General features: G+C 42.3%; 1 protein-coding gene across 1 annotated transcript in view; it reads left to right on the top strand.

Annotated features, from left to right (window-relative positions):
• Positions 1-12,126, top strand: part of ZC3H12B (zinc finger CCCH-type containing 12B) — a 46,515-nt gene extending 34,389 nt beyond the window's left edge. Inside the window, exons 3-6 of the mRNA XM_031660722.1 lie at positions 1,399-1,538; positions 3,255-3,489; positions 4,145-4,251; positions 6,031-12,126. Coding sequence (XP_031516582.1) covers positions 1,399-1,538; positions 3,255-3,489; positions 4,145-4,251; positions 6,031-7,451 — 1,903 coding nt within the window. The 3' untranslated portion in view covers positions 7,452-12,126. The remainder of the gene's footprint in view (positions 1-1,398; positions 1,539-3,254; positions 3,490-4,144; positions 4,252-6,030) is intronic.
• Positions 12,127-15,313: the final 3,187 nt, after the last annotated feature.

The raw sequence follows: 15,313 nt of genomic DNA, 5'->3' as shown, positions 1-15,313 counted from the left end.
CAAATTTTCCCTCTTCCAAATTCTAGTTAAATGAATTCTGTTTGGCTTTTTAAGTTTTCACAATGTTTATTCCTATAAGTAATTCTGACAGTTTCTTCTTCTTTATATCATGTTCTGATTATAGAAAGAATACTTGAATTTTTTTTTTCTTTTTAATAAAGATGGAGTCTCACTATGTTGCCGAGGCTGGTCGCAAATTCTCCCACCTTGGCCTCCCAACCTGCTGGGATTATAGGCCTGAGCCGCTGCACCCGGCCACAAATAGTTGATTTTTTAAGGATATTTTGGAATTAGAGGAAGAAAATAGATCACTTATAATCCTCTCACACAGAACAACAATATTTATTAATATTTTGATGTACTTATTTCTCGTATTTTTTCTAAGCTTATACATAGGTTTTCTTCTACAAAATTGGTGTTACATTATATATAGTCTGTATTTTTTCTTTTCTCTTTCAGAATTATGAGCATTTCCTACATCTTAAAATTTTCATGAATATGATTTTTGTTGGTGCATTATATTAAATGGATATATGTAATAAGAATTTTCAGTGAGCATTTATGTGCATATCTTTTTTGCTGTTGATGTTATTTTTGAAGCTTAATATATATGTGCTTAGGACTTATCCCGAATTAATACTCTATATAAACTTTAAACCTCTAGTAATACCTTTACTTTTTTCATTTTTTGTGAATATCGCAATCTTTGAAAAGAAAGTGGTAGGAGAAACAGAAAGAGAAGAGAGAAAATGGAATTAGTGATAGGAGATAGCCATCAGGGCTGCAATAAATTGGGAGTTGTTACTAACCATCTGTGGCCTTGAATGAAGTTTGTAATACTAATGGCAAATTTGTAACAATTAAATAAAAATAACTTGATTTGCTCTTTAAAAAGCATGTTACTTGGCATTATCAAGAAAGTAAATGTCATAGCTGGCCACAGTGGCTCATGCCTGTAATTCTAGCACTTTGGGAGGCCAAGGCATGCGGATCACCTGAGGTCAGGAGTTCGAGACAAGCCTGGCCAAAATGGCAAAACCCTGTCTCTACTAAAAATACAAAAATTAGCTGGGCATGGTGGTACGCACCTGTAGTTCCAGCTACTCAGGAGGTGGAAGCAGGAGAACCACTTGAACCTGGGAGGCGGAGGTTGCAGTGAGCTGAGATCGTGCCACTGCACTCCAGCCTAGGTGACAAAGTGAGACCAAAAAAAAAAAAAAAAAAAAAAAAAAAAAGAAAGAAAAGAAAAGAAGCGAAAGGAAGAAAGAAAGAGAGAAAGAAAGAAAAGAATGTAAATGTCTATTATTAATACCTTGACACTAAGAAAAATCCTGCTTTAGGTATTTCTTTGCTATCTATTATCAATCTTCTCTCCTCTTATTCTGTATCTTCCTAAAGCCATGGGAATAAAGAAGAATTCTCCTGCAGAGGAATACAACTTGCGGTGGATTGGTTTCTAGATAAAGGCCATAAAGATATTACTGTATTTGTGCCTGCGTGGAGAAAGGAGCAATCCCGCCCTGATGCACCAATTACAGGTACTATGTCAAATAAGGTATTTCTTCTCATCTAGAGGCAAATCTGGAAAGATAGTTTGGGGATGGTCCCAATTTAGATATTTATTTTTCAAAGTTGTTAAGTATATTTAAAGTATTTGTATTAAGTGTATATTTGAAAAAAGAGTCAAAGAAAGCCACCATTATTTTGTAGCATCTGACAGTTAAATAAAGAAAACTTCAATTCAGCAAAAGATAAAGCACATAGTTTTTTTTAAAAAGGAGTGCTTTTCTATTTGACCATAGACTTCAGACTAAAGGGAGATGAATCTGGTTATGAGCATGACTAAGTTTTCAAGAGAGTAAAAACACCATGGTGGACAATGGATCTCATTCTGTACCAAAGAAGTGATTGTGGGGTTTGCAAATTAGGGAATAAAAGAGAGAGAGAGAAAAGTCCCACAGCAGTCAGAGCCAACTTATCCATGAGACACAGTAGGTCTGGCACCTAGGGCGAATGATATTGTTAAGGTCCCATGGAAATGTCTTAATTTTATTTTCTTCTCACATCAGAAGAAAAAATTGAATATAATAGCAATGCATGTAAAATGATGTATCTAGCTGAGTTATCCTTGGCTTTATACCAAAGCAATTGAAAATGAAATTTTTAATATTTATATTTGTTTGAGACAGGGTCTCACTCTGTCACCTAGGCTAGAATGCCATGGTGTGATCATGGCTTACTGCAGCCTCCACCTCCCTGGGCTCAGGTTTTTCTCCCACCTCAGCCTCCTAAGTAGCTGAGACTACAGGTGTGTACCACCATGCCTGGCTAATTTTTGTATTTTTAGTAGAGATTGAGTTTTGCCATGTTGCCCAAGCTGGTCTTGAACTCCTGGGCTCAAGCTATCTGCCCACCTCAACCTCCCAGAGTGCTAGGATTACAGGCATGAGCCACCATGGCCAGCCAATATTTAACATTTCTTATGGAGGAAGAGGTCCAGGAAAGCAAAAATGCCTAAGGTTTTCAAAAGTCATCATGCAATCCTAATGGCAGAGGGGTCTCTACATTCATTTACAACAGTCTTCTGCACATCAGCTGTTGCCTGATGTGCCTAATGAGAAAGTCCCATGACTGTCTGAGCTGTGTGTGAAGCTATTTGCCATCTGCTGAACAGGCTCTTGAGCCTCCATCTGAGAATAGATCCTAGCCCTGCTCGAGCCCAGCCAACAAGCTTTCTTGCCTCAGCAACTAGTAGACCAAAAGGAAAGGGGATCAGCACTCAGTTGCTATATCTTGATGTTTCACCCTAGTTTTGGCCTTCACTCAGGCAGAAGCCAAAAATGTAAGTCCCTAGGAGAGATGCTTTAGTTTCCTCCTGGCAGACACATCCTCTGTACTTCCCTGTTAGAAATCAACAACCAAAAAGCTGGTGCTTTGGCCAAAGGGCAAAACAAGCATCAAGAATGCTAAGATATCAGTGTCACTCTCACTCTCCATGTAGTTTTTAAAACTTAGATGTTATTGAATCCAGTTCCTTCATTTTATCAAAAAGAAGACTGAAGTCCAAAGGGGAAGATGACTTGCCTAAGGTCATAATCCAGATTGATATCATAGCCAGGAACAGGGCCTACTTTCCCTCTAAGGGTAAATAATATCTTCATCCAGTACCAACTTTTGCATTTTTAATATTGGGGTAATACTGTTAATTTCCAAAGATGATTTCTGCTCTGTGGCATATAATCATATTTTGACAGATCAAGATATTCTACGAAAACTGGAGAAGGAAAAGATTCTCGTCTTCACACCATCCCGAAGAGTCCAAGGCAGGAGGGTTGTCTGCTATGATGACCGGTTCATAGTCAAACTGGCTTTTGATTCTGATGGCATCATTGTGTCCAATGATAACTACCGAGACCTTCAAGTTGAAAAGCCAGAATGGAAGAAGTTTATAGAGGAGAGGTTGCTGATGTATTCTTTTGTGAACGACAAGTGCGTTTCTTTCCAGTAGGCCTATGTTCAAGTTATCAGTAGGAATAGATTTTACTTTAATAAACATTTACCAAACACTTACTGTGTATCATACATTTTGCTAGTTGCCACAGACATAAAAGGATGAATAAGGAAGAGGACTCACCCTTAAGGGACTCAAAGTGTAGTAGAGGAGTGAAAGAGACAACCACAGTGTTTTGTTATAAGAGCTACAGTTAAAAGTTGTTTTTTTAAAATTGCTTTGTCTATGTGAAGTAATAGAAAAAGGCATCCCAGAGGAGATGACATTTCAGATCAAGTTTACAGATGGAGGAAAGGGGGCTGCTAGGCATGAGAGGTGAGGGGGACATCATGAATAAAGTTATGAAGGTGTGAAAGTGGGTAGCATGTTGGTGGAACCAGCAGACATGCCAGTATGGCTTGAACATGTAGTTCATGGAAGAACGATGAACAGGGAAAATCATCCTTTCTATGTGATAAAGTGGCAACAAAGGGAAGAACTGCTAGATTAGCAGAGGATAGACTTGAGGCACGAAGGGCAATTAATTAGAAGGCTGTGATAACGGTACAGGCAAGAGGTAATGAAAATCTGAACTCCTAGTAAGGAGTAGGGGACAGAAAGGAAGACAGTCACCTCTTGCTTACTTGCTTTCAGATTTATGCCTCCAGATGATCCATTAGGACGCCATGGCCCAAGCCTTGAAAATTTCTTAAGAAAGAGACCCATTGTTCCTGAGCATAAGAAGCAACCATGTCCTTACGGTGAGTACCTATGTACAAAACTGAGTTCTGTACCACCAGAAACATAAGGATTCTTCTGTGAATACTTTTCTCTTCCAGGTTTCCCTTTCAAATGGGAAATCTTGGCTTGTCCACTGTCTTTGAGTTAAAGTTTGTGTCTTCATGTACACTGTTAGGTATTTAAAGAAAAATTTTAGAAACTGAATGAGGAAAAGGTAGCTAGAATTGAAGGGAAGATCAGTTGTCACTTGTGACAATAGCACATGTGCTCTAGCTGCCTAAGTCCTGAACTATGTTGCTGGGAGCAGGGAAATGAACAAACCTATATGGCCTGTGGAAGCAGAAAGGGCAATACTAAACTGAGTTTGGCCCCAAGATGAACCTGTGTCTCAGGCAGGTGACTGCTGTCAATTAATACTAACCTTTCCTTTAGATCTGTCCTTTCCAGTTTTTTTGTTTGTTTTGAGACAGTCTCGCTCTGTCACCTAGGCTGCAGTGCAGTAGTGCAGTCTTGGCTCACTGCAACCTCCACCTCCCAGGTTAAAGCGATTCTCCTGCCTCAGCCTCCCCAGTAGCTGGGATTACAGGTGCACGATGCCAAGCCCAGCTAATTTTTATATTTTTAGTAGAGACGGGGGTTTCACCATGTTGGCCAAGCTGGTCTCAAACTCCTGACTTCAAGTGATCCATCCACCTCGGCCTCTGAAAGTGCTGAGATTACAGGCATGACGCACCCAGCCCCTTTCCAGTTTTCTTTTTTTTTTTTCTTTTTTTAATAAATATACTTTTCTAGAGTGTTTTCATGCTCTTATCCCAGTCCCTCTGATACAAGGTTTGTGCGCCTGACATTGTGACAGGGCTGCTTGATCTGAGGCTACTTTGAATGTCTGTTTTTTTGGATGATCATTTGTTTTGTGGGTTGTTTTGGTTTTTGTCCTCAATTAACATTTAAGTCACAGAGTACCTTCATATTCATTATCTCATTTAATCTTTACAATGACCCTATAATATAGGCATGATGATGAACTTTGTTTACAGAAGAGGAAAATGAGGCTCACAAAATAAAGTCACTTACCAAGGTCACACAGCTAGTAAGGACGTAGCTGGAATTGAAATTCAGATCTGACTGGACTCCAAACCTGTGCTCTTTGCACTGCACTGTGCTGCTTTCTGTTACTCTATGCTGCTTCAGCATGCAAATTATGCCTAGGCAAAGTTGTACATTATTGAAAACTTAAAACTGCTCAACTGCTCAGCTTTAGCTTTTTTTTTTTTTTTTCTGAGACAGGGTCTTGCTCTGTCACCTGGGCTGGAGAGCAGTGGCATGATCATGGCTCACTGCAGCCTTGACCTTCCAGGCTCAAGAATTCTCCCACCGCAGCCTCCTGAGTAGCTGGGACTACAGACCTGCACCACCATGCCCAGCTAATTTTGTTTATATTTTTCTTTACAGATGGGGTTTCACAATGTTGCCCAAGTTGGTCTTGAACTCCTGGGCTAAAGTGATCCACCCACCACAGCCTCCCAAATTGCTAGGACTACGGACAGGAACCACTGCATCCAGCCAGCTATTAGCTTTTATGCTGCAATTTTCTCCATAGCTTTCCACTTTCTCTCTCCCATCACAGTGTGTGATGCCGCCTTGGTGTTGTCTGTCTCTCATCTTTGTGGACAGTTAATTTTCTGCCTTTACCCCAAACAGTAAAACCCTAACCTGAGTGACCAGATTGTTACAACGGTTTCTGGCACGGAGGGTTCCATCACTGAGAGAGAGTCTTACCCCAAGGCATTATTTTTCAGGCAAAAAATGCACCTACGGCCACAAGTGCAAATACTACCATCCGGAGCGGGCCAACCAACCCCAGCGTTCGGTGGCTGATGAGCTCCGCATCAGTGCCAAACTGTCCACAGTGAAAACTATGAGTGAAGGCACCCTGGCCAAGTGTGGCACAGGGATGTCTAGTGCCAAAGGTGAGATAACCTCAGAGGTCAAACGTGTGGCCCCCAAGCGCCAATCAGATCCCAGCATCCGGTCTGTGGCTGTGGAGCCTGAGGAATGGCTGTCCATTGCCCGTAAGCCTGAGGCTAGTTCTGTCCCCTCGCTTGTGACTGCCCTAAGTGTTCCCACAATCCCACCCCCAAAAAGCCATGCAGTGGGTGCACTCAACACCCGTTCGGCCAGCAGCCCAGTGCCAGGATCCTCCCATTTCCCCCATCAGAAGGCCTCTTTGGAGCATATGGCCAGCATGCAGTATCCTCCCATCCTGGTTACCAACAGCCATGGGACCCCTATTAGCTATGCTGAGCAATACCCAAAGTTTGAATCCATGGGGGACCATGGCTACTATTCAATGTTAGGTGACTTCTCCAAACTGAACATCAACAGCATGCATAATCGAGAGTATTACATGGCTGAAGTAGACCGGGGGGTGTATGCCCGGAATCCTAATCTCTGTCCTGACAGCCGTGTGAGCCATACCAGGAATGACAACTATTCCTCTTACAACAACGTGTATTTGGCTGTAGCTGATACCCATCCTGAAGGCAATTTGAAGCTGCACCGCTCAGCATCCCAGAACCGACTTCAGCCTTTTCCTCATGGTTACCATGAAGCCTTAACACGAGTGCAGAGCTATGGCCCAGAGGATTCTAAGCAAGGCCCCCACAAACAGTCAGTCCCCCACTTAGCTCTGCATGCCCAGCACCCAGCAACTGGAACACGTTCCAGCTGTCCTGCAGACTACCCCATGCCTCCCAATATCCATCCTGGGGCAACCCCCCAGCCAGGCCGTGCCCTGGTGATGACTCGGATGGATAGCATTTCTGACTCCCGCCTCTATGAGAGCAACCCCGTGAGGCAAAGACGACCTCCCCTGTGCCGGGAACAGCATGCCAGCTGGGACCCGCTGCCCTGTGCAACTGACTCCTATGGCTACCACTCCTATCCCTTGAGTAACAGCCTCATGCAACCATGTTATGAGCCAGTCATGGTACGGAGCGTGCCTGAAAAGATGGAGCAGCTTTGGAGGAATCCTTGGGTTGGAATGTGCAATGATTCCAGGGAGCATATGATCCCAGAGCACCAGTATCAGACCTACAAGAACCTCTGCAATATTTTCCCTTCTAACATCGTCCTTGCGGTGATGGAGAAGAATCCCCACACAGCAGATGCCCAGCAACTGGCAGCCTTGATTGTTGCTAAGCTTAGGGCTGCACGTTGATATGACATAGTACTTATTTCTTTATACAAATATGAATATTAATACTAACAATACACTAACACAATAATTATAGTAACTAATAATTTGTGTTGCGCTTTACAAGTTACAGAGTGTTTATATCATTTAAGCGCATAACAACCCTGTGAGGTACGTCTTACTAACATCCTCTTTTATAGAGAAGGAAGGTGAAGCTCAGTGAAATTAAGTGGCTAGCCAGGGTCACACTGCTAGCAAATGACTAAGTCAAGACATACACCCAAGTCCTCTAAATCCAAGTCCTATGCCCCTTTGCACTGCACCATGCAGGTAATGGAGGACAAAACCCAGGGGCAGAGGTCTAGACGTAAGAAACCCCAGAGGATTCCATTACTAGAGTTTTCCTTTTTTTGTTGTTTCTTTCTTTTTTTTTTTTTTGAGACAAAGTCTTACTCTGTTACACAGGCTGGAGTGGCACTATCTCTGCTCACTGCAACCTCCGCCTCCAGGGTTCAAGCGATTCTATGACCTCAGCCTCCCAGGTAGCTGGGATTACAGGCGTGCACCACCATGCCCGGCTAATTTTTGTATTTTTAGTAGAGACGGGGTTTCACCATGTCGGCCAGGCTGGTCTCAAACTCCTGGCCTCAAGAGATCCACCCGCCTCGGCCTCCTAAAGTGCTGGGATTACAGGTGTGAGCCACCGCGCCCAGCCTACCAGAGTTTTCATAGTCACATATTCTATATTACAAAGTATGGATGATATATCCAATTTAGAGAGCAAAAGCATCAGGATCAGATCATATGTTGAATTAACCTTTTAGGTTTTTTCTAATAGAAATATTTAAAACTATTTAAAAGTAAATGCATACTTTATTGCATGGATATCTGATCATTCAATCTTTATTAATGAAGCTATAGGGTCACATTGAAGCTTCTAGAACTATATTTTAAATCTATTATTAGCAATTATATTGCATGTATGAATATATATATTTGGTTTGAGATGTGTGTGTATCTCTGTATAACCTTTTATATAGTGATAATGAGAGGGTAGGCTCTACACAGTCCTTCGTCTATAGCTGTATAGGTCACTAATCTGACTTGATGATTTTAAGTCACATTTCATAGTTTCAACTAGTTATGAGAGTGAAAATTATATGGCAATATTTGAACATTGCTTTCTTAGGCACCAGAGCAAAGCAGCTCTGTTTCCTTTGCACATTTTACCTGCCAACATTTATTAACAGTTCTTAGCTTCCAAGTCTCTTCACCTTAGCAAATCAGGGATCAGGTTGCAGTCTTCTGCAGAGGAACTGATGGTTAAGCTCAAGTTCCAAGCATAGTATGTGTGTGCTACACAAGCTCAGAAGAGTTTGACAAGGACCAGGGGACTTACTACCACAATCCACTTCCCTTATCCCAGGAGAGATGGCCAAACACATGTGGCATTAAATGGTGAATAAAAAAGCTCCACTCAAGGAGGGACTATTGGATGCTCTTTGGACTTCCAACCTATGCAGTATTCAACATCACTGGATGAAATGTAATGGAGGACAGTGCACAGCCATGTATCCACTTTCTCTTCCTGTCCACCCTTTGGGTAATAAGGTCAATCATTGGTGGAACAGAATTTCTCTAGGAAATAAAACCAGGGGATTTTCTATGTGGAAAAAGGAAGTTTCCAAAAGGGGATACTGCATCTTTACTAATAGCTGGCTCAGTTATGCACTTTAAATCCACGCAAAGAGAGTGCACTTGCTGTTAAATAATTGTTAGATGAGTTACTAGAAGGCAGGACTTTCAGTTTGGGCGACACCATTTGTGCAACTTGTATCTTGCTCAGGGTGGAAAACTTCATAGCTAAATGCCTCTAGAAGAGGTGTTTATTGTTTTTTTTAAGCTGCACTAAATGAATTCCCTTTTTGAATCCACTGTATATTTCAATATTTCAAACCATGACCAGCTCACTATTTCCTGAGCTGGAACTTGCTAACTTCTATGATCGTTTTTTCATGAAAGTTGAGAAGGCCGGGCCTTGGCCTTTTGTTTCTTCATGAGAAGGTGTGACACTGCCTATAAATGTTTCTTACTGTGAAACACTCTGAATGTGAGGCTGTAGTCAGGGTTGTTTCTGGTGGTTTGATAATGGCTTGCATGCTGCTTTCTGGCTTTCTGTCTCTGTCCAAGTTGATCAATACTGCATCTTAACCAATGTTTCACTTCAGTTAACCACAGCTTTACATTCTATCTCCTATCCTCTGATCTTCGTATACCCCAGCATATTGAAAAAGAGTAAAAGTATTTTCTATCAGGTAGGTCCACAGAGTGACAGTTGCCACTGCAGTGCTTGCTATTTCACACAAACACCATTTCATACCTTCAACTTCTTGGACTTTCTAAATTGGACCTGTGTCTAAATCAGAGTATTTGACAATCTCAGATGATGCTACTGCCTATGTGCCAGTTAGTTCATCTTCCTACCAAAATCATCAATGGCACCACAGTATCCACGAGCTGTACAATTTACAGGGAAGCACAAGATTAATCTTGTCACCTATAATTCGTCTTGAACATGTTCATATTTAGTACTCAGAAAACGTGTAAGCTCCTCCCAATACAGAAAATTCTTTTAAGGCAGCATATGTATTTCTGATTTACTAAAAATGATTGTCATCCTCCTCTCATTCTTCTTTTTGGTATGAACCAAAAGCGGCTAGGAGCAATGCCTCAAATAACCAGAAATGACCTTTTGTTGATACAAATTGTATCTCTTTTTTTCCTGATTGTATAGAAACAAATGTACAAAACTCATCTTAAGCTAGGTTTGGCACTGAATTTTCACCATGAGGTTTGTGGCACTGTGTGTCACAGGGAAGTAGCTCAGGGGTTGTGAGGGAGCTTTTATTTCTAAAGGGCAGTAGTAATTTATAGACAAAAACAATTTTTCAAGGCCTCTTTATTACCAGTGCACAGTTATCACGTGTACAATTTCAAGCATTATATTGCATAAGTTCTCTTTAGCCTATTAAATTTAATATGTCCTTGAAAAAGGGATTTTGTGTAAAAAGTGTCAGTGTTAGTGACTCATCTGCAAGAATCTATAAATGGAGCTATACAAATATGAATACATAAATACAGCATGGTTCTTAGTTATTAGAGAAACATTTTCTTTATATTGAGGTCTAGGCACTTCTTGACTTTCCATTTTGTCTGTAATTATAAAACAGCAAGTAACAAAGAAGCATTGGGACCCCCTTGGCTGCCTTGATAATAAAATCAAGCTTCCTTCATGGGGCTAAGCATGTGTCCTTCAGGATACTTACCTCTAAGCGCTCAGCAGGGGTTACTACAAAGCGTTTTGTGTGGTTTTCAAGAAACAGTGTGTTTTGCAAGAGGTGCTTTGTAATTTTAATTATTTCACTGATTTTCTGACCTCATAGCAAGTCTGTGCCTGTTGAGGCCTTCAATTTTGTAGCTTTTCTGATTTTTTTTCTTTTTGTGATTTTGTTGTTTTCATTTTGATCTAAAGGAGAAGTGTGACCCCGGAGTGGCATGGTCAATCCAGGGCACCCTTTCTGTAAGACAACTCAAAGGAAAAGAAGCCTTTTCAAAGGTAATATCGAGCCATTGCACTCTCTCTTAAGGTGCCAGGTATGGAAGGGAGAATGACAGATGCCTTATGGAAATGGTCTACGAAACTTTTATTCTTCTAAGTAATAAAGCACATAGCATGATTCTCCCTCTCTCTCTCTCTCTCTCTCTCTCTCTCTCTCTCTCTCTCTGCCCACCCCCTGCTAGTTTCCAGGAGAATACTTCTCTAAAATTCATTTTTTTCTATTTTGGAATAAATTATCTTTATACAGTAATTTAAACACTGATTTCCATTAACCTTTGGCCCTGAGTTTTCTTCTAACATAGAAGAATTCATTTTGAGAGGCACTCAGTTACCATTCTATCTGTGCTGTAAGTATGGGACTTTGTACAAATGCCCTTTTTGAGGGCCAAAAATTTCAATACACTTTGTTCTACTTTGTGAACCAGGTCTGGATCTGCACAGAGAAAGTAATGCTGAGCTGTCGAGTCCGCTCAGGTCTCCCTCCTAACCCTCCTCTGCCTTCCCCTAGTTTGTTTATCCTCAGGTCTGACACTGAGGAGTGCGTAGTCTTCAACTGAAATGGCACTATAGTTAGTTCTCATTGGAAACAAACAAGTGTATTTCTGGAACCTGCTTGTCTAAAATAGCCAATGCCTTTGTAAAGACAGCATATTCAATATCTATTGTATGGTAGCTAGCTATATACATAGATTGACTATTTTTAGTCCTGGTTTGTGTATTGTTGAGCTATAGTAGTTTGCTTTATCCATTTGTGGGATTAAACAATACTGTTTATTGGTTGTAAACTTTTATAAAATCTCTTTGGGTTTTTTGTTTGACCCAAATATAATGTAAGTCTCAATGACAAAATACACAAAGTTAACCAGAGGTGAGTGAAAATATAGCCCTTCCCCAGTTTTGTCTGTCCCTATAATGCACGTGCATTGCTTTGTAATATGCTCTCACTAGCATGAATGTGCTATGACTACTTCATGAGGTTTTAATTTGTTTCACCTATCATTGTGATGGAAAATGCTGTATCGCTGACAACAATGAACTGTAACCAGTTATTTACTGCATAAACTATTTGTCTACTGACCACTCATGGCTCTGTTTCTTTAAGAATACCAACAACAATGGGCCGGGCGTGGTGTCTCATACCTGTAATCTCAGCACTTTGGGAGGCAAAGCAGGAGGATCACCTGAGGTCAGGAGTTCTAGACCAGCCTGGCCAACATGGCGAAACCCCGTCTCTACTAAAAATACAAAAATTAGCCGGGTGTGGTGGCACGCACCTGTAATCCCAGCTACTCAGGAAGCTGAGGCAGGAGAATTGCTTGAACCCAGGAGTTGGAGGTTGCAGTAAGCCGAGATTGTGCTACTGCACTCCAGCCTGGGCGACAGAGACTCTATCTCAAAAAACAAAACAAACAAAAAACAAAAAACAAACAAAAACCAACAACAACAAAAGCCATACCACACATACATATACATATACTCTAGTTTGCTCCTAAAGTATTAGATTTATGTCCTTGCGACTTATATTGGGATAAACCATAAAGCCAGGGATTTCCCCAAATGTGTTCATCTGAATTTTACCACAGTAAGTATATGTCCTCAAATTTTTGAAGACTAACAGTTCCAAGTGCTAATCGAACTGGCGTTCCCTGCAGGGCAGGGCTGGGCCTGCTTTTACCCACCAGTCAGAGCCAAGTGGTGGGCCCAGGGCCCAGACTTAATTTTTGTATGCAGCCTATAGTTTCTCCCCTGAATAGCCTCAGGGCCAAAGATACATCATCTGCTGTCTCAGCCAGAATATCAGAGCCAAAAGGTGCCTCCTATCCTACACTTCACACTCAGAGTGCTCAGCTGCATCAACCCCTTCAGGGTATAGTACATGAACTGAGGCTCCAAGAGCACTGAAGAGATTTGACCAAGGCTAAACAGAATTAGTGGCAAAGGCAGGACTGGAAGCCCAGGCCTCATGACTCCCAGGCCGGTAAGCCCTTTATCATAGTGGAGTTGGTTCTCTCTCTGGAGCCTCCTACCTACCCTCCACCGCACTCCAGGCCAGTCTCATTCTAAAGGTAGAGGCAGCTATGATGGTTGCAGCAGAGCCCAGCCTACAAGCCTTTGGAAGAGGCTATTTGTGAATCTGAGAATCTTTTTTTTGTTATCATCCTCCATGGGACTAAGAGTGCTCATCTCTCCCCACCTTTTTCCTCTTCTGTCTCTTACTCTTCCTGTCACATTCCTCGGGCATACACGTATCAAGTTCTTACTGAGTACCGGCTGGGGGGGGGTCTGGCCTATACTAAGCTAGGCAGACAGAAGAGGAACAGTCCATCTTGGGGAACTTGCACTCTAGTGGGAGAATGAAGCACACTCAGAGAATAGAGTAAGAAATTAAGACTTCCTTGGAGGGCAGTGGCAGCATGAGGGTAAGTAGAGTGGTAAGAACTACTAGAATTCCAAAAAGGGACAATCAACAAATGTCCAGTCGTTCTGCCCTAATCTCAGGTGGAAAATGAACTAGTCTGGTCATATCCCTCTCCACCTCCCCTCGGGCCTCATGTAATACCAAGTCCTTCACATCACCATGTTCCAATTATCCTGTACCCTGCACTTGTGCCCCCAACCATGCTTTCTCAACCTCTCCAGACTTTGACCTTCCTTCTACTCCTTGTTCTGACTAGTACTCTTGCCTTTAAAGATCCAGTGGCAATGTCCAACCTCCTGGTCCAGCCATTGTTAGTCCCTCCCCACAGTGGGCCTTGCAGGAATATTGAGCAATACCTCTTAGCTCTTGTCACTCACTTTGGCACACCGTCTCTACCACAAAACAGGGAGTTCCTTGGGCACGGGAACCATGTTATTTGCCACTATGAATTACCTATCAGAGGGGACTCTCTGAATTACTGTTGTTGAATAATAATATAATCTATGCTCCCTTTCCTTGACCCCTATCCTTGTTTCCCAGTTAAATGTGTGCATTTCAGGCTGGGCACAGTGGCTCACACCTATAATCCCAGCACTCTAGAGACTGAGACAGGAAAATCACTTAAGGCCAGGAGTTTGAGGCCAGGAGTTTGAGACCAGCCTGAGCAACATAGGAAGACCCTCATCTCTACAAAAAATTCAAAAGTTAGCCAGGTGTCATGGTGCACACCTGTAGTCCCAGCTACTCAGGAGGCTGAGGTGGGAGGATTGCTTGAGCCCAGTAACTGGAGGCTGCAGTGGCCCATGATTGTGCCACTGCACTCAAGCCTGTGCAACACAGCAAGGCCTTGTCTCCAACAATAAAAACAAAAATGAAAATTGTGTGCAGTTCAGACTTTCTAATCAGTCTATCTCTAATCAGACAGAAAACATCCATGGGCACTAGGCTAAGTAAGGTTGCTTCCTGACAGCTCCACTCCCCACCCACCAACCCCTGCCATCCGAAGCCCTTCAACCTGGCCTCAGAACTTCCAGGTTCCAGAAGGACACCAGCCAACAATGACCCTTGGCTCTTACTCTCTGGACCTGGACTAGAAATGAGCTCATGTAGTCTGCTTCTCATCTTTAGATCAGTCTTTGAGGGCCAGGGGAAAGCATAACAATGGGTTATTTATATAGAGACCTCAGTCCCAATTTCAAGGTTTATCAACCCTGGCATGAACCTACACCACTCACACATACAAAGCATAATATGCTTTAAACAACACTTTCCCATCTATTGTGTTTCAATCCTTATAAGCATGTGAGGCAAATATTATCTCCCTGCAGGTGAAAAAAACTGGCATGATTTGTCCAAGGTTGCTCCTCTTAAGTGGTAGAGCTTGTCTGGAACCCAGGTCTTTGGCGAGCTTTTTCCTGTATACCAGTGCATCTGAAACCTCAGTGTGCATCAGAATCACTTCAAGGGCTTGCTAAACCAAAGATTGCTGTCCACTCTCACCCCTTCTGATTCGAGTCAGGAGTGGAGTCCAATAATTTGCATTTCTAACAAGTACCCAGGTGATGTCCACATTTGCTAGAGAACACTGATCTATGCCGACCTATTAACTTGCTCTGTGGCCTTAGACAAATCCCTTTTTTTTTCCTATCCCACTGTCTCAATGCATACAATGGAGCAGGGTGGGGGTGTAGACTAGAACTGTGACTTCCAGACCTTATTTATTTTCTTTTAGCCGCAAAACCCATCTTTCTGGCCAGGTGCGGTGGCTCACGCCTGTAATCCCAACAGTTTGGGAGGCCGAGGCGGGTGGATCACCTGAGGTCAAGGGTTTGAGACCAGCCTGGCCAA

The sequence above is a fragment of the Papio anubis genome, chromosome X (genome assembly GCF_008728515.1).
Source record: "Papio anubis isolate 15944 chromosome X, Panubis1.0, whole genome shotgun sequence".
Taxonomy (NCBI): domain Eukaryota; kingdom Metazoa; phylum Chordata; class Mammalia; order Primates; family Cercopithecidae; genus Papio; species Papio anubis.
Note: the sequence above shows the minus strand (reverse complement) of the source record. Positions and strands in the feature narration are given on the sequence as shown.